Source organism: Vanacampus margaritifer, chromosome 1, assembly GCF_051991255.1.
Source record: "Vanacampus margaritifer isolate UIUO_Vmar chromosome 1, RoL_Vmar_1.0, whole genome shotgun sequence".
NCBI lineage: Eukaryota > Metazoa > Chordata > Actinopteri > Syngnathiformes > Syngnathidae > Vanacampus > Vanacampus margaritifer.
In genome coordinates this window covers 22,995,281-23,019,533 of record NC_135432.1, presented here as the reverse complement: position 1 = coordinate 23,019,533, position 24,253 = coordinate 22,995,281, and the positions used below count along the sequence as shown (strand labels likewise).

The 24,253-nt window shown below is 39.7% G+C and overlaps 2 protein-coding genes across 3 annotated transcripts; both read right to left on the bottom strand.

The window, feature by feature from the left end:
* Positions 1-63: 63 nt before the first annotated feature.
* LOC144038570 (cyclic nucleotide-gated channel alpha-3-like) lies at positions 64-5,888 on the bottom strand. 2 transcript variants are annotated; one of them, XM_077551149.1, is made up of 8 exons: positions 5,626-5,888; positions 4,286-4,320; positions 4,060-4,149; positions 3,689-3,745; positions 2,910-3,068; positions 1,767-1,868; positions 1,578-1,684; positions 64-1,499 (listed from the first exon to the last, which is right to left on the bottom strand). In XM_077551149.1, the coding sequence occupies exons 3-8, from the start codon at positions 4,137-4,139 to the stop codon at positions 142-144; spliced, it is 1,863 nt and encodes a 620-aa protein (XP_077407275.1). In that variant the 5' UTR covers positions 4,140-4,149; positions 4,286-4,320; positions 5,626-5,888; the 3' UTR covers positions 64-141. The 2 variants fall into 2 exon arrangements, with proteins under 2 accessions (XP_077407275.1, XP_077407282.1); XM_077551156.1 differs by lacking the exons at positions 2,910-3,068; positions 3,689-3,745; positions 4,060-4,149; positions 4,286-4,320; positions 5,626-5,888 and adding an exon at positions 2,099-2,856.
* Positions 5,889-9,777: 3,889 nt separating this feature from the next.
* Positions 9,778-17,389, bottom strand: atp1b1b (ATPase Na+/K+ transporting subunit beta 1b). The gene is made up of 6 exons (XM_077584723.1): positions 17,148-17,389; positions 15,534-15,662; positions 13,200-13,355; positions 12,939-13,129; positions 12,314-12,397; positions 9,778-11,133 (listed from the first exon to the last, which is right to left on the bottom strand). Exons 1-6 carry the CDS (start codon positions 17,236-17,238, stop codon positions 10,873-10,875), a joined length of 912 nt encoding a protein of 303 aa, XP_077440849.1. The 5' UTR covers positions 17,239-17,389; the 3' UTR covers positions 9,778-10,872.
* Positions 17,390-24,253: the final 6,864 nt, after the last annotated feature.

The window sequence follows — 24,253 nt, the reverse complement described above, 5'->3', positions numbered from 1 at the left end:
TATTGCAAAGAAAATTCTGGGGTAGAATTCCCCTTTAAAGAACAAGCGTCATGAAGTTGCATATTAAGATTGTATATTCTTTATTGTGAACATGAGCCATTTGTCTGTGTGGAGAGAAGTTGCTAAACGAAAGTAGCCACGCTATTCATCATCTACTTTGATGGTTCGGACCTGGTTTGTCAAATTACTGAGTCGTTGTTTGAGCTTGCGCTGGGATGATTCATGATGTTCCGTTAGCTTCCTCAGCTTGACCGCCATGATTTCCAGGCTCGCCTCCACCGCGTCCACTTTTGTTTCGAAGTCTTTGGCGTCTGCAGCTGTGACAAGCGACTCGTCAATGAGGTTGTCTTTCATCAAGATGGCCCGCCCCTTCTCTTCCAGTGCATTCTTCGCATCAGGATACTCCGTGAGCGCCTCCATCAGGTCACCCTTGGATAACGCAAACAGGTCGGAGTAACCCACGCTTCGGATGTTGGCCGTTCTTCGATTCCCCGCCTTACTCCCCTTGATGCCCAAAATGCTGATTTCTCCAAAGTAGGCTCCATCACTGAGAACCACAAACTGTGTGACCCCATCATCTGCCACCACCGCTAACTTCCCTTCCTTGATGATGTACATTTCCCTCCCGATGTCACCCTTCTTACAGATGTAGTCACCAGGACTAAAGACTTGGGCTTGCAGTTTGAGGACCAACTCCACAAGCAAACCCGCCTCGCAATCTTGAAAAATTCGCACTTTACTCAAGGTTTCCAGATGAACGTTGATGGCGATCTCGGCTTTGAGCTTATCCGGAAGGTTCTTGAGCACCTGCTTTTCGTCACACGTTTTCTCCTCCGTCCACAAGTAATCGAACCACTTGACCACTCGAGCCTCGAGGTCTTTAGAAACCTTTCGGAACTGCATGTACTGCTTGATGGAGTCTATCTTGGCCTGGAACTCTACTCGGGCGGCGCTCATGTTGGATATCATGGCACCAACATTGCCTACGATTGTAGCAAAGATTAAAACTCCAGTGAGGAAGTCGGCCACGACGAAGAAGTACTCGATATCACGGACTGGTGGTGGCGTCTCCCCGATAGTGGTCAGGGTCAGTGTGGACCAATAGAAGCAGTATATGTACTGCCTGGTGAGGCATAGAAATTCTGCATTCTTTGTTGCTGGATAAACCCACGTGTCTGAGCCAAAGCCCAGAACCTTAGAGATCGCAAAATAGATGCAAGCGTTCCAGTGGATGATGATGATGATGTAAAGTACAAGATTACCGATCCGGAAGATGTTTGGGAAATTGGTGCGAGTCTCCGTTCGGTCGAAGAATTCAAAAAGTCGAGCCGACCTAAAGAGGCGATTGAACCTCAACTCGGGATGGTTCATTCCAATTTTGAGGAAGACAATATCAGTGGGGATCATGGATATGAGGTCCAGTCGAAACTGGCGCGTCTTCATGTACTTTTTTCTCAGAACCTTTTCATCTCGTACAAGCAGTCCTTGCTCCAGGAATCCTATGAGCAACATCAACGTGATTATTGTCAAATGAAGTTTTTTTGGTAAACTGCAGACGATCAGCAAAGGTCACCAACCCGTTCTGGTCCTCACAAAAGTGTCCGCGAGGTAGAGGGCATCCGAGGTGTAGTCCAACGTCAGCCACAATGTTGAGTTTCTGTTCTGCAGCTCATTGAAGCAAGCCCTGTAATGCACCAACATTCAAAACTACCTTCAAAATGTCCTGAAATTACAAAATTCAACACTGAAAACACAAATGTCCACACCTGGCAATCAGCAGCATCATATTGTAGAAGACAGGGATGGATATGGTTGTTAACCAGTAGTAGTATGTATCTGTGGCAGGGTCCATGATCCACACCTCTTTTCTGAACAAGACAGTTACAATCAATTATTTCAAGGGACATTCAGTGATCCCTAGCGCCATCTAGTGGTGAACTAATAATTTATACATTTAAAAAAAAAAAGACACTGTTATGTCAGTAATGTGCAAAAAAAAAATATGTTGTATCGCATAAATGTTTTTTTTGTTTTTGTTTTTTAGTATATAATCGTAGGTCTACTAATCACTAATTATATTACATGGCTGTAGTCTCACCTTACGAGATCTGCAATGTTTCGCCGCCATCTTCCTGCTATGGATGCCCAAAGGACAACTTTGTGAATGTAGTTAGCTCGGGTAGCGCTTGCATCGAGTGTCGGACCCAATGACTAACTCCCGTGATTCAGGCCCGTCGCTTTTTACTTTCTGCTTTGCTCCCACAAGCTTTTACAAGCTTTATTTTTTTTACTAGCTCCTGCTGCTAGCCGCACTTGTTAGCCACTCCAGCCTATGGCTCCGACTAACTCCCGCTAGCCGCTCTTGTTACATGCTCGGGCTAATTCCGGGCTCGCTCTGTATCTTGGCAGCGCTCACCGGGCTTCACAATGGCTGCCAAGTCTCCGCAGCTCGCCGAGATGCTCGTTTGCTCACGCAAAATAAGAACTGGTGGGAGGCTTGTGAAATGTGGTCTCTCTGAGCCACCATAGTGTGTGTGTGGTCCTGTGTGCTTCTAATGCTATTTTCTGACCACCAGATGGCGCTAAGGACTACACATTGGATCTTTTATAAGAACTTTTGAAAATGTTGATCTTACATTTGATTTTATTCAAGATATTTGATTACAACAACAACACACACACACAAAAAGCTGTGTTAGTTTAAATAAAAATAGGTCTTGGCAAGTGAGTATAATCTCATTCAGTTCATGGAACAATTGTCTTTTCGTTTGAATACGATGCTAAATATGAAGTAAATGTAGCTCCTGATAAAACATCGCTTTAGTGAGCCAAATGTATTTTATTTTGAACTAATGTAATTCAAAACCAGTATCATTCTATTTCATATAAGAACTTAATGTGAAACTTACGGTTCTTCCTTTTTGTCGTCTTTCTTGTCATCTTTCTTGTCATCTTTCTTGTCATTTTTCTTGTCGTCTTTCTTGTCGTCTTTTTTGTCGTCTTTCTTAGGTTCTGCCTTCTCGTCTTTCTTCTCTTTTTTGGGTTCTTCTTTCTTCTCATCTTTTTTGCTGAATAACAAGATGCTCAATACTCACTGCCATTGACGGCTATAGACGTCAAAAATTCAATTGAACTATTTCTATTAGTTTCACATTTTTTCCCACTTTTGTTAACAAGAGTATGAAAACCTAGAAAAAATGTTTATTGTACATTTAGAACAGATATAAAATTTTTGATCAATCGTGAGTTAACTATTGAAGTCATGCGATTAATTACAATTAAGAATTCTAATCGTCTGCCACCCCTAATTTTTAATAATCTTTTTTTTTTTTTAAATTAGGGGCATCAAGCGATTACATTTTTCAAATTGTTATTAATCACAGAACTTCAATAGTTAACTCATGATTAATCACAAATTTGATATCTGTTCTAAATGAACAATTTAAAAAAAATCTAGGTTTTCATTCTCTTGTAAACAAAACTAATAGAATTAATTAAAATGAATTGTTGGCGTCTAAAGCCGTCAATGGCAGTGAATGAGTTAAACAGCTGCACAATGAAATTGTAGTGTTTATACAATAGCTCAGGTGTCCTCAGGAGGGCACTGTAACAGCACAGTTACACTCCCAGTATGGATGGATCGATGGATGGATGGATGTGGCTGCGTAATACTGTAGTGTCATCTTACCCGTCATTGTTGTTGCAGTTGTTCATGTTCTGTTCAGCCAAAGGCCACTGCAAATGACTATAAGGACAACACATACCATTTATTACTGTATGTAATGTCACTATTTGGTTGTGTGATGTTTCCATGATATAATCATTAAAATAGGTCTTGACTCTTGACACCATTTTGGAAACATAGAATAGAATTAGAACTAGCTTTGAAAGACTAGACCTTATATAGTTCCGAACTTAAGCCGGTCCTCCAAAGAGACACAGTATTTAAAATTCAATTTGCTTGTTTCTGTCCAAAATGTTCTTCAAAGCCAAATTTAATTTTAGATGCCAAAACTTCACAATGAATGATTGTTCTGGTTCCATGGTTACACAGCTCACCTCTTCTTCATGTTTTTTGCTTTACAGTAGCTCATACTGAACTCCACAGGGCTGATTCTGCTCCTTCCGGAGTGCATCATTTGAGCCAGCCTTGCAAGAGACAACAAATTAATTGCACGTGATGATGATAAGGGTCTGTTTTTTGTTTGTTTTTTGCATAGTGTGTCGCTACTACTGCACTTGTTGTTATTGCTTTCCTTATGATCTTTGCCTTAGTGATACTTACCTTTATAGTGGTTTTGATTGTAGGTGTCCGTCAGTCTGGACAAAAGGGAAAATAAATAAATAAATAAAGTCACATTGACTTTCTTTCATGTGATTTATTTATTGTATTGTGTTTCGTCGTGTGCTGAGAGTTAAGCATTTTGTGGAATTGGGGCATTGGTCCAAAGAACTATCTAGAATGGTCAGTCCAAACGTTTCTCTGATAGGCTGAAAGTATTTATTTATTTCTATTTATTAATTTATGTATCTATTTATTCATCTCTTGTTGTCATTTATAATAACAGTTTTGATATATAGATGTGCCTATGCATTATATTAAGAATTGCCCCAATCACCTGGACTCATTTTTACAAGGGAAAAAGAAAAAGGCCCCAAAATTCTCTATCCCATCATAACTCGGACCTTGTCATAAGACTGCAATGTTTGAAGATGAATTTGACTCCTTCAGAGCAACGCACACAGTTACAACTTACAAGAAAGGAGGCCACCACGCGTGCACATGTGAGTTGCAAGAAGAACAGGTCATGAAGACAGCATGACTAAGAAAGGCCTATTCCGTGGTTCGAGGAGTTTTGAAGGCAAAACGTGACACCAACAGATACATGAACTTCCTTTAGATACTGTAGATAAATGGTCACATTTGTGACACAATTAAGAAATGTATACAAAATAGGGGTTGACTAAAGATTTTTTTAAAGCCCATTTATGTTTATTGTAGTGAAAATTGAGTCAAAGTCGATTAACTGATGACTCTTCAACAAGCTGATATTTGGCACATGATGATCGACACAATGACATCATGCTGACGTTATGGAGAGAACAACCATTAGGCTGAGAATCGACTCGTCAGTTTAGATCAGCAAGATTTGGAAAATAATGTGAAATGCGGGCTCATTGTGGTAAAACTGTAGGCTACTTTCGACATGAATGCATTTGCAATCTAATGAAACCAATGAGAAATGACATTGTGATGTGAACGATTGCAAGGTGGTTTGGGGATGGGATTTGTCCATGTTATTTTGAGAATGCCATTTCTGTTTCAAGAAATGCGACAAACTAATGGAGAAAAAATGTAATTCTATCTCTACAAAAAAAGCAGCTTTGAGATAAGGGAAGTGAATGGTATTTTTTTTTTTTGCAAGTTGCTTTAGATACAGTAAGCGAACAATCTTTCCAAAAGAAAGAATGTTCAGGTTGAGTCTTGGGAGCTTCACTCAAATCCTCCTTGCCCAGATTAAGGATCTAAAATTAGAATTTGTAGCCCTGTACATTACTTAAAAGTTATTCAGATTTTTGATCAAACATTTGCAAGTGACCATACAAAAACATGCATGCATTTACCTTTATTTTAGCGATGACTATGAAGGCTCATCGTGCACGCTGCAGTAATTTCCATGTTTGCTCTCAGTTCTGAATGGAAGCAGTCACACCAACTATGAGGATGTTGTTATATATATATGTGTGTGTGTGTGAAGAAAGCAAAAACAAACAAAACTTTGAAAAAAAAAACCACTTGCAAATTGTAGAGATCTTGTCTTGCTGTTGATGAGACTCTATGTTCACGTTCTCTGGTCACTTCCAAGCCAAGGTTGTGGGGAGGAGGCAGGTGGTAGAGGGAGGAGCCTCAAAGAGAAAAATGATCACAAGCAGAAGCCAAACTGCATCACACTGAATGTTCTAGAATAGGTCGACCCACTTTTTTCTTTTTACCACAAAGGATGAAAATAAGATGCTTTTGTTGTTGTTTTTAATGATAAACTGAGTTTTGCATTTATTAGACTCATCTATTTTGTCCTATTTGAACAAACTCACCATTATTCACAAATTCTTATTTAAGGACTATCATCATACAGCTTTCATAGTTTTGGTCAGAATCAACATCAATACACAACAATGAAATCAACAGTAGTGACTTTTGTCAAAGCCGCCTATTTATTTATATCCCTTCCAGTCTGCACAAAGCCTCTTACTGTGTGTGTAGGCTGAAATGACTCAGCTGTGGGACAAACCTTCGGCAGCTTGAGCTAATCTGAGTGTGGATCCTTACACCCTCCCCTTCCGACTTCATAAACCTCTGAGGTCAGAGAACAAACGTGAGATACCTGTATGTATCATTCATAGATAGATAGATAGATAGATAGATAGATAGATAGATAGATAGATAGATAGATAGATAGATAGATAGATAGATAGATAGATAGATAGATAGATAGATAGATAGATAGACAGATAGATGTGGGGAGAGGTGGGACTGAACAAATGATTTTTTTTAGGTGAGATCAGGGGCAATATTATTTTCCAACAAAGTATTGTATGTTAATACACTTTTAGCTTGGTGATGGATGGGTTAAAAAGGACAAAGTGCATAAAAAATAAACAAATAATCGCTTAAATAGTAGGGGGGCTGGGATTCAATTTAGGGGTGTTCAAACACCCCCCCAAAATGGGCTAGAAACGCCCGTGCCATGGTGTAATTTAAAAAATAAATAAAAACAAACAAACAAAAACTGGCATTTAAACAGGGGTGTGTAGACTTTTTTATGTCCATGATGACAGAAAAATAGCCTTTTTACTTTTGTACATTAGAATTTGAATATTTTTTGAAATTGCAGTGTACAATGAAATGTCAGGGTCTTTTTTATTTATTTTTAATTATTTTAAAACATCAGTGCTTTTTAATTTTTATTATTATTATTTTTTTACTTTGTATTTACACTTCCACTTAAGTACTGTGTAAGTATCGGTACTTCTGTCACCTCTGGTGATTTGCTATGTTCGACCGAATGTACATGCCCACAACGAGTCATTATTTACCGCAAAAGGGATGCATCACACTTCACATCACATTTATATACTCTGGTGTCACCTGTTGTTCCCGCAGGAGGAGGATGGGTTGGAACATGTCGACCCCCTTTGTGATGCTGATGATCATCACCAGCCTCTTGTGCATTCAACATCGATGTTAGCAGTATTTCATGGCAGCAGCATCATTAGTCTCAGCAGCACACTTATGGAGTGGAGAAAAAAAAGAGATAACATGTTTGCCCATTTTGAAGATTTCAAGGCTTTATTTAAAATGTGTGCTTTTATAAATATCAGTCAATTTCTTGAATTCTCAAGTGCAAAGTGGCATATGTGTGTATAAGGAGTTTACTTTTGTTACTGTACTAAATTGTCTGACTATATGTATGACTTGCTTAGCCTAAGTCAGGGATGGGCAAACTTTGGGCAGGTTTTGGAGGTTTCCCTCTTCCAACACAAGCTGATTCCAATCAACAGGATCGTTATCAGGCTTACGCAGAGCTTGCTGATGAGCTGATCATATATCAGATGTGTTGGAGAAGTAAAACATCCAAAACCTGCAGGACTCCTGCCCTAAGTAATGAAATGATTCAGTTTGCTTGAAATAGACTCCAATCACTGTATGATACATATTGCAGGGGGTCCTTGAACGAAAATGTACAGGTTTTTACATTTGATTGTTTTATATTTATGGCACCCTCTAAAATTTTTCCACTTGTCCCTCCCTTTTGATGCCAATTTTATATATCAAAAACAACAGATGAAATAAGTTGACATCTCTTATATGGTTTTGTTATGTGATATCGTTGTTATTGTCTTATATTGTCTTATAGGCTATAACAGCCATATTTTAAACCACATGTGTCAAGATCCGGCCCTCGAGGGCCTGAGTCCTGCATGTTTTAGAGGTTTATCTACTCCAACACACCTGATTCATTGATCAGGATCATTATCAGGCTCCTGCAGAGCTTGCTTGATGACCTTAAATATGTATCAGCTGTGTTGGGTGGGAAACCTCTCAAATATACAGGACTCAGGCCATCAAGGACTGGACTTTGACACCACTGTTATAAATATTAGTAAGTGATTATGCTCTGAAGTTGTACTTGCAAACCTGTTAATAAAACAGTTTTAGCCATCTAGAGGAAAGGGGAAAAGAAGTGAGCTACATGACTCAGCAGAAATTCATCCACCTGCAAATTGCTGTGACAACGTGAAGACCTAAAATAAGTCCTCTCTTCTAATTTTCACGTTTTCACATTTTCAGCCGTAATGACATGTCACTCGAAGAGATCCATTCATTAATAATAATAATAATAATTTATGAGGTGTTTTTTTCTTTTTTATTCCATAGGTAAGCCTGGTCTTGACCAGTTAGCATAGCACAGCTAGCATGTACGCTTGAATAATAATAAAAATAAAAAAACATTAGTTGCAACATTGTTGCTGTTTACTACTACTAAAATTACAATAGTATTGTAATGAAATTTAACTTTCTGTTATTTAACTGTAAATGATTTATTCAGCAATAGTTTTTAAATAAATGTTTCTCCGGTATCTGTAACCGCAAAATTATCTGACAAAATATCTCATAAAGATTTGATGGTTGAGCTGGATGACTCAAATTAGGCCTATATGATGGCTTATTACCTGTTTTTCTTGAAAAAGTAATGCAAGAAGTATAAAATAAATGGTCAACTTTGGCGCCTCCAATGCTGTGATGAAGCAAGTGTTTTTAAACGCAGAACTGTAGCTGCCAAGGTGGTTTGTTATTCATGTAATACTGCTGCCCTCTTGCGGTCAAATGGATGCAGAACCTCAATGGAAAACAAAATGCATGTCCTAATATTTGTTGATTATGCAGATGCATCATGTCTCTGTTGCCATTTTTTGATGCACAATTTAATCCATTTTATCACACGGAAGACTTTGTGTCAATGAACGACGAAAACTAGGTTTAACTTTTTGGCCAGACATCCCGAAAGTTATTTTGCTACAAAAACTGCACCATAGCGACAGATTAGTGAAGCACGGCAATGACAATGAATTTTGCAGCAGTTTTTCTTCAGCTGGAATTGGGGCCTTAGTCAGGTGGTGGGAAATGTGAACAGTTTGAAATAGCAACCAATGTTAGCACCTACCCGGACAGCTGAACCTTATTTGGGGTTAATCAGAGGCTCGTATAGCCCCTTCAGACCCGCATTTTTTCTGCTGGACAAAATAAATTGTTGTATGTGTGCTGATTTTAACTCTTTTCCCCACATAAGAACATAATGGAAATTTTGTTTTGGGGTTATATCATGTTTTTAGTTGTTATAGTGGACACCAGGATAATATGGCTGTAACGTGTTGTAATGTAAACTTACCAATTTTATAGGCAACATTTTTAACATCAACATCACGCAAAACAACTTGTGATTGGTTAGTTAAGATCCAATCATCAACCAGAAGTGGTGATTGGTTAGTTAAGATCCAATCATGAACCCGAAGTGTTGACATCATCCAAATTATGCGTTTTATTGGTTTAGACACACGAACGTCCACTGCAACCATCTATGGGTCTGAAGGGGTTAAAATGGTGGCAACTCCCAATTTAGTATGAGCTTGAATGCGTCAACACTGTAGACGTGCTTCTCTCAGGTGCAGTTAAGCGTGGTAAACAGTATAACATATAAGTCAAAGCACAAGAGGAAGGAGTATTAGGATTTTATTAGTTTCTATCTTAGATTAAATGGCAAAGGGTGCATGAAATGACGGTAGGTTGTACAAGTTCAAGTGTTTCACATGTGATCTTACACGAAATTGCCAACATGGTTCATCATCGAAAAGCCACAAGAGCTTATTGAGGTTCTTTTCAACACTTTTTCTTTTTTAATCTGATATGCATGAACATTGTAAGATTTAAGCGCCCTGGTTCCGCCTACATTCATCGCCCCAACGCCCCTCACGTTTCAAGTGTGAGCCACTAAAAGGTTGCAAGGCAAACAAATGTTGACCCTTTTACAGATCATCACTTTGGTATTGCATGTATACATTAACAATATTTTTGCACAGAAACAAAATGTACAACTGTATAAATATACAATTCATCCACCATGTTTGATGGCTAAAAACATTCAGAGGACACGCGTCACGATATTGCGATGGAGTCCAGAGGAAAAGAACATAAAGCAGAATCAGCACCGTGTCTAACCCACGGGCTGGAAAGCACACACACAAAAAAAAATCAATTAAAAAGGCATTTAATAAAACTCCTTCACACTTTTAAGTGATTTAAGCATAAAAAGAAGTAAAACAAGGCCCCCGATGATCAAAGATAAAAGACAACAGAAAAAAGAGGAAGGAGGAAAGAAGTTTCCTGGAGTGCAGCCTTTTTCATTTAAGATCAGAAGAGTGGTCCGAGCCAATCAATCACTAAGGGCCGTGGAACATCACGCTGGAAAAATGAAGGAAAAGCGAGGTACCTAGGCAGTGTGATATGACAAGGATGAGGATGAAGATGGTCAGGGTGGGAGGGGGATGGAACGGATGGTGGTCCACTTGTACACTGGTGAATGAACAATGGCCCCAAATCGCTTGTGGGAAAATGTCACTTACAGCAGAATAAATACGCTTGCGTGGTCTAACAGCTACTTTTCCCCACTAAAATTGTGCCATAACGCTAACCGGAAGCAAGTGCGATTGACTTAGCCCCCGACTACTTCATGTCAGAAAGTTGAGGAGGGGAGGGGAGGGGAGGAGAGGGAGGGGTGTCGACGGGAAAGTGCTCTACTGTTCCGGTGGCGGTCATAAACCCTTGACGGTGAACTTGATGTCAAAGCGTCCCTGGTAGCGGTCCTTGTCACTGTAAGATATGTTGTCGCCGTAAATTTTGCACTCGATGCGCAGCTCTTCGTTCCTGGTCAGGTTGGTGAAGTGCAGCGCCACCAGCGGCTGCAGGTAGTGGGGGTGAAGCAACTTGCCGTAGTAGGGGTAGTACTGCAGCGGGAAGCCGCCGTTGATGCCGTAGTACTTGATCTCGCCAATTTTGCCGGCGTCTTCCTCTCTCTACAATGGGAAAGGACAGACGAGGAAGATTCTTTTATGTGGATAGTCCGTACTTTATTCATCAAGTGAAAGAAAATAGATTGTCACAGCTGAAAGGGATAGACTAATAAAGTACAAACAAATACAAGGGCAGAATTGAGACTGAATGATAGAAATTTAAAAAAAATCTGATTAAGATTTTTGGTAAGAATGAATACAGTGATGCCTTCACTTAAGAATCCCCCAACTAATGAGTTTGGGGAGTTACGAGCCTCGCTTGGTCTATTTAAAAAATGTTTTACTTGCAACAAAGATCTTTTTTTTTTCATAATTGTGTTGTCTATTCTGCTTTCCCTTCTGCTTTCCCTGAGCAGTTTAGCACATTGCAAACAGTTGCTCAAAAATGATGCAACGTGTGCTTGCTTCAAGCTGTTTATTGACACTCCCATTTTAAGTTTATTGTCAAACCAAATATGAAACAGAAAAGTTACATAACTTGCTTAACCAACCCATGTAAAATTGTGTTATGAAAGACCGCTAATCTTAATGCTGGCAAAGAATGTGAAACTAGCATAGATATCGCAGTAGTATTGCTATTTGAATGGTGCAAATGCCTACAGACACAACATTTAGCAATACTGTACTCGTGTATATACTAACATTACTGTATCACCAAATCAGTATCATTCATATCAGCCTGTGATCACAGTATTATTATGCATCATCAAGATGTGCCCACCAGTAGGAGTAGCACAATCTCCATTGATTAAAACAGTACAAATAGGTGTTTTCTGTTTTGGGAGGGTGTAACAGATTAATCGCGTTTCTATTCAACTACAGTAAATGTGGAAATTTGATACGAGATACAAGCGTGGTCGCAGAACGAATTGAGCTCACAAGTCAAGGTACCACTCACTGTAAGTGTAATTATGGAAGAGTGCAGACTGGAAAGTACATCATCAACAGTGGCTGAACAACACAGCCAAAACTGTTGATATGCAGTTTGAAACAAATTCAAGACATGAAAATAGCCAACACAAATATGCTAATCATACTCACATCCTGCTGTCACGTTTGAACAATGCGTGCATATTGAGAGGTATGAATATGGAAAATGGCACGCATGTTAAAATAAATCATATTATATGCAATCTAGTACCCCAAAAGGAACAAAGTGCGATGAGTCTTGAGTTTGAACTACCTTATTGGTGCAGTAGATAGGGATCATATTGGGCTGCACTTTGTGTTGAGCATCTTCGGGGATGCTTTCATTTGAGAGAGGACCCTGAACACAAAAAGATAAGACACGTTAAAAAAAAGAAAAAAGAAAACTGGGACACAGATACAAGGCGTGCCTTTGACCTGATGGGTCCTATGCAAGTTCATATTTAAAGATCTGATTTAACATGGCCAGACTGGTTTGAATCTGCTGTGCGCTAAATGATCTAGAACAGGAGTGCCCAAGTCCGGTCCTCGGGTGGCCCTATCCAACCCGTTTTGGACGTCTCCCTCCTCCAACACATCTGATTCATGATCAGGATCGTTATCAAGGATCGTTATCAGGCTGATGAGCTGATCATTTGATTCAAGTGTGTTGGAGGAGGGAGATATAGAAAACAGGCTGGATAGAGGCTCTCGAGGACCAGGCTTGGGCACCCCTTGATCTAGAAGAAATTCCCATTTGGCATTAAGATATGTGTACACTTTAATTCAGAAATCCCTGCAGTTGTAATAATATGAATTGCTTTTGTTTTTTTGCTATTCGAGGCAAGGCTTGACCCAATCGTGAGGGATTACACAATATTTGACAGAAAGACTCGACTCACCCGAGGGTGGAAGTTAACAATCCGATTGAGCTTGACGATGATGCAGGGTTGACCTTTGTCAAAACCGAAGTTCTTGTCTTTCTCCTCCAGGCCGGAGCAGGGGCCCAGCAGGGTCCTGGAGAAGCGGCACGCCTTCCTGACGCCCGAATCGCTCTCCAGATCGCCGCGGTTCTTGTACCCCATTGGCTCCTCTGGACAGGACATCAAGCGCATGTTCAACGTGGGACTGGCTCGTCTTGTTTTCGCATTTTGTTGACATACCTCCGCAATCCTCAAATTTCATCTGGTTGAGTTGCTTGTCGTCGTCATACTTGGCCAAGAAGTCCCTCAAGGCCTTGGTGTAAGGCAGGAAGGTCTCCACTTCTTGAGGGCTAAAGGACACTTCGGATTTGTCAGATCGCGGGGTGTGCGAGAGGCCTGCAGCGCAAACACGCAGGTACGACTAATTAGCCACATGATTATTCTCCTCACTCAGTTGATGATGTATCATTTTGAGATTATGAATTTCAGCAAATCCACACATTTGCAGTTTACTTGACAAAATTCGGCTGAGATGTTGCTTACAAACCAATTTGAGCCTGAGAAAGTTTTATGCACAGCACACCATTTTGAAAAGTGCCATATACTGTAAATAAAGTTGAGTTTGAAACAAAGTTTTTTTGTTTGTTGTTACAGACAACTCATTTAGTATTTAATTACATATCAGCATTTGGGAGAGACCATTTGATACTTTACATTACCCTTAAAAATAAATGCCTTTAATTTGAAACAAAAGCAGAAAAAAAGAAATGCACCATAATCAGGTGTACATTCTGGGGCTGTCAAAGTTAAAGCGTTAACTAATTAATTAATCACAAAAAAGTACTGCATTAATCATGTATTAACGCAGATTAATCACACTATAAATTTTGACAGCGGATGGTTACGTTAAATGTAGCACAGGTTGTTTGAGCAATAAACATAACTACATTCATTAAAATAAAGTATTTAATAAATGTTTGCGTATGACATTCAGAATATTTGTCAAAGTCAAACTTTTTTTTTTTTCATTTTAAATTATGCAACTAATTAACTGATTAGAAAAAGAGAAAGATGAGCGTGAGCAGTGGATCAAAAATTTTTGGAACAAATGTTGAAAATTAGGTGCTCTTTACATTTTGAATGTTGATAAAAAGCCTTTTTAATTAAGCGATTAATCATGATGAATCAAATAAGATGTGATTAATCTGATTAATTTTTTTACTCGTTTGACAGCTCTAGTACATTCATATGAAGAAGTCTCTTTGGATCTTCCCCCAACTAAACTTAGCGTCTCAAAGATGCTCGTCTGTGTCACTGCAACATACTTCCTTGACACCAATTCCTACTTCTGTATTAGCCACTACTGTACTTTAACGGAATCTTAGAGCACTACAGAAAAAGCCCAGGAGATGTGAATAAGTGAGATTTAAAGCTAACAACTGACGATAGGTTCCACAAAGAAAAAAAATGAACAGGTCAATTCATGAATAGCAGACTGCATGTGGTTGGGGATTCACTGAATGCAGTGCTTCTCAAATAGGGAGGCCCTGGGGTGGCGTGGTGCGATGCCAGGGGTGTGACCTCAAGGAACATTTTTTTTCCTGCTATAATATAATTAAGTGTAATTGCACATCCACTACAGTAGGTGGCGGTGGCACACATTGTCAGAGAGGGCAGAATGAGTACACTATTAGCTCATCTGCAGAGGTGCACTTGCAACAATTTTATAGACAAAACTATTTAATATTTATAGTCAGAGAGTTGGGAGGCAGGGTGCAAAATCTTCCTTTGGGCGTAACAAAAAAATAACTGAGAAGCACTGAAATTGTTGTTGCCAACTTTAGACAATCTAGCAGGCTACAACACACCAGCTAATAGCATTTAGCCACTTATTTGAGCATGTATTCTACTAGTGTGCTCAATTGTCTATGTATTAGTAGCCTGCTTTTTTTCTCCCTCATTTGTAAGACAATTCAGAGCACTAGTTGAACGACTAGTTAAACGACTAGGACACACCAAACAACAAAAAGTGTGGTCTAGTATAAGAAAGTATGAGAAAAACAGCGCTTTATAGTATTACACTCTAAAAAGATGTCATAAAAACATAATTAGAATGTTAAAAAGGAAACATTTTTGGCTTTAATTCAATAGACATTGTGGTGCTCCCTCCGTTGTGCACGCCTTGGCCACCAAGGACAGTATTACATACATTTGGTGATGAAACAAAAAATACTTTTAATTACTATGCAGTAATATTAGCCTTTTTTCTTTTTACAGTGAAAAGATTACAGTATATGCCTGAGTATTGTCATGCACCCTGTACGTGTTGCACTGTTTTGCTCATATATCAGTTGTTTACACTTTTACAACAATACATTAAATTATGTGGTTTGTTTAAATGTAATTCTCTTTGCTTTATGTTTAGTTTTACAGTAATCGCAAACGCACGTGCTAGGAGGGCAGAATAGCCATCCACTTTTTCTCAGGACTCACCTTCAAGTCACTTTCCCATCAAGGTACCACTGTACTCTATAAATAAAGTACGGCATCCCTGAACAAACGGGACAGACTTACCGGGGGGTGCAACTCTGTCCTGCCAAGTTGGCTTGTAGTTGCTCAAGGTAAGAAGCATGGCCTGGATGGTGCCGATGAAGATGCCAGCCAAGCAGCCGTAGAAGATGATGTAGAAGACAATGATTTTGACTGCGGGGGGAGGGGAGGGGGTAGAAGAGAGAAGGCGGGGTCACCACGCGGCAAAACCTCAAGGTCACAGCGAGGTCAAAAAAACAGACTAATCTCACTCCATCCCTCAAAAAACAAACAAAAGAAACATGGCATACTACGCTGGTGCAATATTTACAAACAACTTCGGTATTTGAATAATTTTCATGCTTCTAATCCAAAAGCAGCCCCTTTAGGCAACAAACTAGTTGGAGAAGAATTAATTGAACCCTCTTCTGCTCGTTGCAAACCGTAAACTCACCGGTACAAACGCTAGAGGCAACCTAAACACAGCCATGCCTCAGCATTAATCATAAAAACATACAACAGAAGTGGCTAGCGTCTCAACAGAATTCATGTAACAGTTATGCTGACGCAAGAACGTGGGTCCTAGTCATCGTCACATGAGGTACTGCAGGTGAAAAAATAAATAAAAAATTCTTATCACGGAGGATCCGGAATGAGGTAAATCCAGAGGTCATGCTGCTGCTAGCTACCTTCGACATTAGGCTGCAGGAAGCAATGTCAAAAAGGGCATGGCAGTCAGACTCCATTAATAAATCACATATTACTTCTTTGAAGACTGCTCGGGTGAGCTTATCTCAAACGAGCTGCAGCACTAAGATACAGTAACCGGAAAAGCATGCATTCTGGCGATGATATAAAGGTCCTATGTCGTCCATGTCCAATGTTTCTTGTGGCTGTTTACAGTGATGCCTAACTTAACTGCATTGTGCTGAGATACTTTTCCATTATTATAAATGTGGTATTTATTAAATAACAGCCATGAATAGTATTTATGATAGGCTGTTGTGGATTCATCAGATAATAATGCAAATTAACTGCGCAAAAGTATGTTTTCCTTCATGTAATATGCTGACAGCCAGCCACAGCAGTGTGTGATGCTTCAGCATTTTTTTTTTTTTAAATACGTTCCCAGAAGGTCAAACATGAGACATTCGCCTCCTCTTTGCATACGCCAAGCAGTACTCTCCCAGTGTAGTCTGCTGCACAGCACAGTACTTGTGACATTGAGAGGCGCTGCAAGGACATGCGCACTGGCGCCTCACGAGAAACTCGAGAAGGTCGAAGCCTTAGTTAATCAGTGGTATTGTCCGTTAAGATTACACTGACACCTGATCGGAGGAACCCGATACGGATCGATAGTCCTCCCTCCATTCACTCCACTTTGGAGCAAGGCCATATCACCTTGACTCACCTTGAATTGTGATGCATTTTTAACCCTTCGACGGTGGCCAGTCCGTTAAAAGAAAAGAAAAAAAGCCGCTCGACGTCCAGCGGTTAGATTTTTGAAGCGCTCTACCCCTCTCGCACTCTGTGGCTTTCAAGTGACGTTTGCGGGTGATATAAGATATCGACAGCGACATAACGGGTCGGGTTGTGCATAAACGCAGCACGGGCAAAATCAAACAGGTGGCAAGGAAGCACGAGGCGGCTCATACTTACACCAACTGCCTCCTGTACGACCGAGCAGCTCTCCTTTCTCCGAATCCCACAGAAACTTCTTCCATCCGCCATCGTCGGTTTTCGGAGGCATGTTTTTAGTCGGTTTGGTTTATTTCCCCCTTCCTTTCGGTAGTATTGCGGCGGAGCCCGTCCCTGTATTTATACCAACTGCTAGCCGAGCCGAAGCAGAGGCACCCAGCTCGGGCTTGTTGGAAGGCTCCCAGATATAAAGAGTCCGGTTGAGGAGGGGCCCGCCCCCATCAAACGCCCCACGATTTACCTACTCGAAGAGGCGGAGCGGCGCGGGCCAATCGGGAAGCGGGGAAAAGCGTGCGTAGCGTAACGTCACAAAGACGCACAGACAACCTATGGAGTCAGGACATTTTCTGGAAGAATAAAAAAAAAAAAAAGATGTCTTTAATCTCTGTCTTCTAAATTATATGATTTAACTGGTACATCACGGGTGTCAAATCTGAGGCCTGGGATCCAGATCAGGCCTATCGCATCATTTCTTTTTGTGGCCCGCTAAAGCAAATAAAGTGTGTTTACTTCATGTCCCTGCTTAATCGATTTGTTCGTTTCATTTTGGCAGTTTTCCTTAACTTTCTTGACTTAACTTTTCACAAATTGTAAGCACATTTTCACTAAATCTTTTCTTAACATAAATTGAATCGTACTTGTATACTTAAATATTTTGTATCCTTTGTGAAAAACTGAAGAAACTGCTTTTTCTCCATCAATCTAAGTCTAACAGTCAATTCAACAGTCAATAGCTTTTGTAATTATTATCGGTGTGTCGATGACAGTAGCAACAGCACCATTAACTTTTGACTGCCAAGCGTTTTCAGAAAAGGGATGCTGTGGGTGCCAGCTGATTTAAGCATTTTGACTGATCTTTCAAGGTCCACAGAAAATTTTGTGTTTGGACTATGGAAACACACATAATACCAAGGCTTTCCTCCACCCGTTTCCCCCAAAAAAACAAAAAAAACATAGTTAACAACTTTTAACGTCTTTGGCAGCCCTCCTTAGGATTTTACTAAACGTTATTAAACGTTTTTGGCAGTCAAAGAGTTAAGAAATAGTGAAAACACATTTTATAATGAAGAAATAACATGTTTTGTTCACTAGCAAATCATTGAGCAACATCTTATGCTACGTTCAAATCAAACGAGACATAAATATCGCTTCACCCCACATGTCTGTTTGTTCGCCAACTTTCTTGCTCACCATTCTCCAATCCGACTCCTTTTGTGCTGAAGCTGCTTGTTGTGTGGACAAATCTGAACATCTGAACATTTCTGCTATTTACGCAATGCAACACTTTCTTTGCACAGTGAAAACAAACGGTGCATTGTATTGCTTTTGCCTGAGACTAGCATACAAACCAGGCAGATAGTAGTGTTATAGTAGTCAAACGGCATTTCAACACATTTTGAAATCAAAAATAATCATCCCAATCCAAAGCACAATTCTTTTCCATGAGCGGAGAGCTTCTGTTCACAGAGTAAAACCGCGATTTTGTCTTGTGATGTAACTATGTGCTTTGTGCTGCTGTGTATGTGACCTAGTAAGTACATTCTCAATGCATATTGGCTGTCGTGATGCGACATGCCTTCAAGTTAAAATTTTCAAACACTATCAAATGGGTGAATTTGTGGGTGCTCGCACCTCGCAACGCGACATGGGACAGACTTGTCCCTATCCACGCGAACTGCATTTACTTTAAATGTAATCGTGCCAACATTGCCAATAACGTAGTGTATAGAGGCTACCTCATGAAACAAATATCAGCAACTGAGATTTGAACATTTGGATCCGATCAAAAAAAAAAAAGAATAGCAACATGCAAGGTTTGGAACAGAAAAATAAGATTTACTGTAGGCCTACCCCACAAATGCTTTATTCTCCAAATTTGTGGATGTGGACAGTTTTTGTTCCTTTGGTGGGTATGCTGATGAAACTTTTGACTAATTAATTTCTCAATTTGTATATCTCAAACCTTGCTTAAAAATTGATGATCATGACCTTTTTTAGTTTCTTAGTCATTTTGTTATAGTTCTTAAAATGTTTTGAACATATTGCGTTATTAATAATTCTGATTTTGTATTGTATTAACAAGTAATGAAACTAGTGGAAATGTATCATTCTCAAAGTATGTATTTTATTTAGGCAATAACGTGGAGTAAAAGTGTGTTACGGTCACCATGAAGTCACCAAATCAAACCTAGCGTGCGTCCACAAAAACACATTCTTGTCTGGAGAGCACACACTGCTGTGTGTGATGTGTGTGCTGGTGCGCGCATGTGTGAAATCGCTCAGCAATGTGCTTCGGCTGCTTGTTTAAATGTAAACATGGATGTGTAAGGCGGGCTTGGCCTAGCTGGTGGTACCGACCTTTAAATATCACCTCAAGGACAAACCTGCACTGTGATGAATTTCTGTTATTTCTCACATTATGCTTTATGTATTAGAACAGGCATGTTCAAACAGTGACCAAGGGGGTCCTTTATTTCGCCAACTGTGACCTTTGACACGGTCAGCAACACTATTAAAATCACTTTCTTGCTGGTGGCTTGCCGATTAATATTGGAGCAGCAAAAAATAAGAGTTTTTTTTGTGGTCATTGACTAGCCACGGCAAGTTTCTCCAAGCAGGATATTTTCTCGACAAGCCACGCAGAGGATAGTGTGCTACTATCGCCAGTAATTAAAACATCGAACTCTTATAGCAGGCGTTCTTGCAAAGCCAGGGAAAGTCTGTGCATATACAGTAGTGCAATTATCGCTTTGGGTTTTTGATCATCAAAATCTTCTACTTGAAACCTTTAAACAACTTAAAGTTGGTATAGATAAAGCTTTATTACTCTTCAAAGCATCTGCTGAAATGAGTTTTTGTTGATGGTGAATTGCAGTGAAGTCTTCTGCATAGAATAGACTCAGGGAGTTCATTGTTTCATCAGTCCTGGTACTTAACAGGCTCTTCACTGAGTAGTTTGTAAAGAACTGCTCTTGTTTTGAGAAACTTCACATGGAAAGTAAATTGTACTAGGCGTTGGAGCAGTGAGACCACCATAAAGCTTGGCTAACTGGTGTCGAGCAATAGCTGAGGACAGAAAAACCTTTTGGGCACGGTAATGATGCGCTAACAAAAACGGCAACGCTTAAGCTTGTCAAATCCCGATGGCTTCATGTCCTTCCGAATGATACCTGAAACGAAATAGAAACAAAAAGTATGTACACTAACGTGGCTTTTGGGAAACCCTGTACGGTTGTCATTATCAAGTGCCAATGAGACAATTGGTGAAAGCTGGATGATTAGGACATTGCCTAGACTTTGGATTGGACTAAGTAGAGACCACCAGAAACCACACAAAGGGACATCATTTAAATCACCTTGACTCCATGTCCCTTTGCCAATCAAAATAAGGCATGTTAGATGGTTGGATGGATGTGCAAAAACCATTCACATTCACACAACTAATAAAAACAGCAATAGGTACATTTTTGGGGGCTTTTTTTATTTATTTATTTGAACGATAAATAAATCAAACTTTCCACCATTGCCTGGTGTTCTTGTGAGGCAACCTAGCCAAATATGGAGACAGCAGAACCAGCAATGATAACCTGCCAACTACCAGCTTGTCTCTGCTTGTGTACAATATAAACATACATTTTGTGAGGGTTTGTGTGTAAGCGGGGTGTGCGGGTGGTGTCGGTGTGGGATGCAATCGTGCCAGACAGGTGCAAGCAAAGTGGTGTGAACCAAAGTCACACAAAGGCTTGCTAGTTAAACCATTTCATTATTATATATATATTTTTTTATTATTCTAATAGGTTTTACAGTATACACACTTTTCAGGAACGTCCAACATGCCGGCCAGGCTGCATTGAGTTCTACTGGATGTAGATGCCGCATAATAGAAGAAGAATGGGCAGAGAAGGACCCCAACTAAACTCCAGTATTAGTCATTGTTCACACAGGGTAGAGAGAATTATTACTGCGAGTAAGGTTCTTTGTTTGTATGTGTAACTGCTCAACGTAGAGCAGTCCTTTGAAGGTTTATTAATTGAGTAACATTGATGCTATTGCCATTAGCCCGTCTATGGCATTTCTAATGATATGTTAGCGTTAGGCTAACTTACATTAGTCATCATATTGTTTTTTTTGTTTGTTTGAATATTCAATGTTTAATTGTCTGATGTGTCAGTTTTACAGTAAACATCATCTTGGAGTAAGAATCCTTCATATTTGGAAGATTGTGGAAGCGACAGTTTTTCTATTTTAGTTTAATAGTGTCCTCAAAGTCATGATTCTTGACAGTGAATGTGTGAGATCAAGCAATAAGGAATACTTTACAAAGTATGATTTAATACGTGTGTTTTGCTAAGTGGAAATCTGTTCAAAGCATGTGGGAGTGGTAAAGCTATTTCGCATGTCATGTAAAAAAAAAAATCAATTAACCGACATATTTTAAACATTTCTCAGTATCTGCGTCACTGCAAATCACTGCCACAATAATAAATACAGTGTTAAAGAAAAATATCTATGACAATGTCACTCAAAACTGAGCATTATTTTCTGTCTAAATACAGAATGTTTGGTCTGAATTGAATCATATTAGTTAGATTGTACGGATGTACTAATAGTGGCCAGTGGGTGTACGTTGATCATATGTGACTGAGAACCATAATTGCAATAGTGAACTCAGGAAAATAACATTGAATTGCGAGTTAAGTGAGCCGAAATCTCAATTAAACAACAACAAGAAAAACTATCTACCCTTTAAAAACATTCGTGTGAAATATGGCTTTAGTGTTAGCCTTTTGCGGTGAAGATTTTCCTCAGGCGAAAAACAGCAGGCTTGCAGCACATTATGCAAAGTAGACGTTTGGAAGTGCTGCTTTTGAAAGCGCACGTGATCTGCTCGGCCAGAAACAAGGAGGCGCAGTGAGGAGTCATTTCCTGAAAGGAAAGTATGTCATGTATGCTAACCTCTCGCAGCAGCTCTTCAGTCTAATGACTAAACAGAGAACAAATAATTTTGGATTTCTTTTTTGGTGCAAAAGCAGGATTACTTTCTTTGGGGAAGAGTGGTCGACATAATATCAAGATCCCATTCAATTTTGGAGCATATGCACGCTTTATCTGTGAATACCGCATGTTTCATAATTTAATATCTGAAGCAAATGAAGGGGATGCATATCTATTATGTGATGAGGAATTGTTTGATCTTACCAGAGCACTGTGCTCTAATGAGTGCCTTTGGAGTGAGTTCTTGCCATCCATGTAAATGTATTCAAAGTCCAAAGTGCTCAAAGAGTTTCATTTGCCATTAACTGAGACTCTTTTGATATGACTTACATGACTCCAACTAAGGTCTGGATTAGAACCTAAATGTGCTACGTCCTACCTTACCAAGCTAACGTGCAGGCATCAATCAACTACAGGGCGCACAGACAAGTTTATATCCGTTTGTGGAAAGACCATGTGACTGGCATACCATATAGAAATGTCCAATTGTCTTTTTGCAAGCCAAGGCCACCACATAATGCTAGAGGTCAATAATTGACAGGTTCATTATTGCAAGCTTAAATGCCCCCCTCTCAAAGGAACTTGGTTAATGTGTAGAGTTTTAAAAGAATGTTTGGCTCCATTTAACTTTTTCAACCATGCACTAAAAAGCATCAAACGTTTAAAACAAACATGAATGCTGATGGGGTTTTCCGTGATTGGCAGATAGCACCATCGATGGGAAAAAGTGATGGTGAAAAATCAATAGCTGCAACTTCCTGTTGGCTAACACAACTACAAAAATGTCTGAAAATTAGCCTCCATGTGACCTTGTGTGAAGATCACATTTGCAATTGTGGGAAAATAACAAAACACATTGACAATTTATTGACTGGAGACTAATTTATGGTGAATCCAAAGTCAGCTGCGTGGAATTTACTGTGGGTATGCCAATTTTCATCTGCATCATCAAAACCTTCTTCTTTGGGAAACTGTAAATTGCTCCGTGAGGTGAATTTGAAATAGTTAGAGCAACAATCCCATTGCGAATATATTTGAATTCTGGCATACAGATTCTGAAGGCCCTGGGTAGATTAGCTTGTCTTGCCAGCACATAGAGGCTGAAATCTAATTGGTCAAAAATAAATAAATCTATCTTCCACATAACACATATTGAAAGCAGTGAAGTCATCAGATAGTGCATGAGCTAGCAGCGAAGGCATAACTGGGCCTGGCTTCCCACCACTGCGTTGTAGTAAAATAAAGGGAACTGTTACGAAACAGCAAATAGATGTGGAGGGGGGATGGGCGGAGGCGGGGGGCATAAAAACAAACAAAACGTCACTATTTCTGTCCGTTTTTAGCTTCCCCAAATAGTCATTTTGTCAAAACTCCACCCTTTGGTTTTTAAATAATGATTCAATTTGAAGTTGCTGCACTAGTTAATAGTAACAACCTGGTGCCCATAGCGTAATAAACACCGCCTCCATTAAACATTCATTGTTCTTCCCTCCATGCTGGAGGTGTTTGCGAGTCACCGGAACTCCTTGAATCTTGGCTGGCTAGGTTGAAACGGACGCTCTTGCGAAACATTTGGTTACAAATTAATCTACATCTCACTCACATTTAGCAGCCACTTACACCAGTCCAAAGTTTAGCCCTCAATCCGTCCAATAATTCATGTGATGGTTAATATTTGAGAGAGAGAGATGAGCCAAGCCACTGAAATATACTGCAGCACTTTTGAAATGGACACACTTTGAGTCCCATAATAGAGGTTATGAAACTTGGAAACAAAGAGGAAACAACCTTCTCAAGGAAACAATTCAGCATTTTGGGAAACCACTCAGACAAGTTAGCAGTGTTGTCACGACTCACATGAGTATGGACAGACATACACAGACACATTTCCTGGCGTCAAAGTCCCTGTAAAGTGGAATTCGGAGATTTGTTTTCAATTACATGTGTGGCGATAGTTGTTGAAAACATGAAAAAAAACAGAGAACTGCAAAGCACTGAATAGTGGAGATATAGCGTTAAAAATGTTTCTCACCAATGGTCAACATAATTCCTGATTTTTTGGGGGGCCGTGG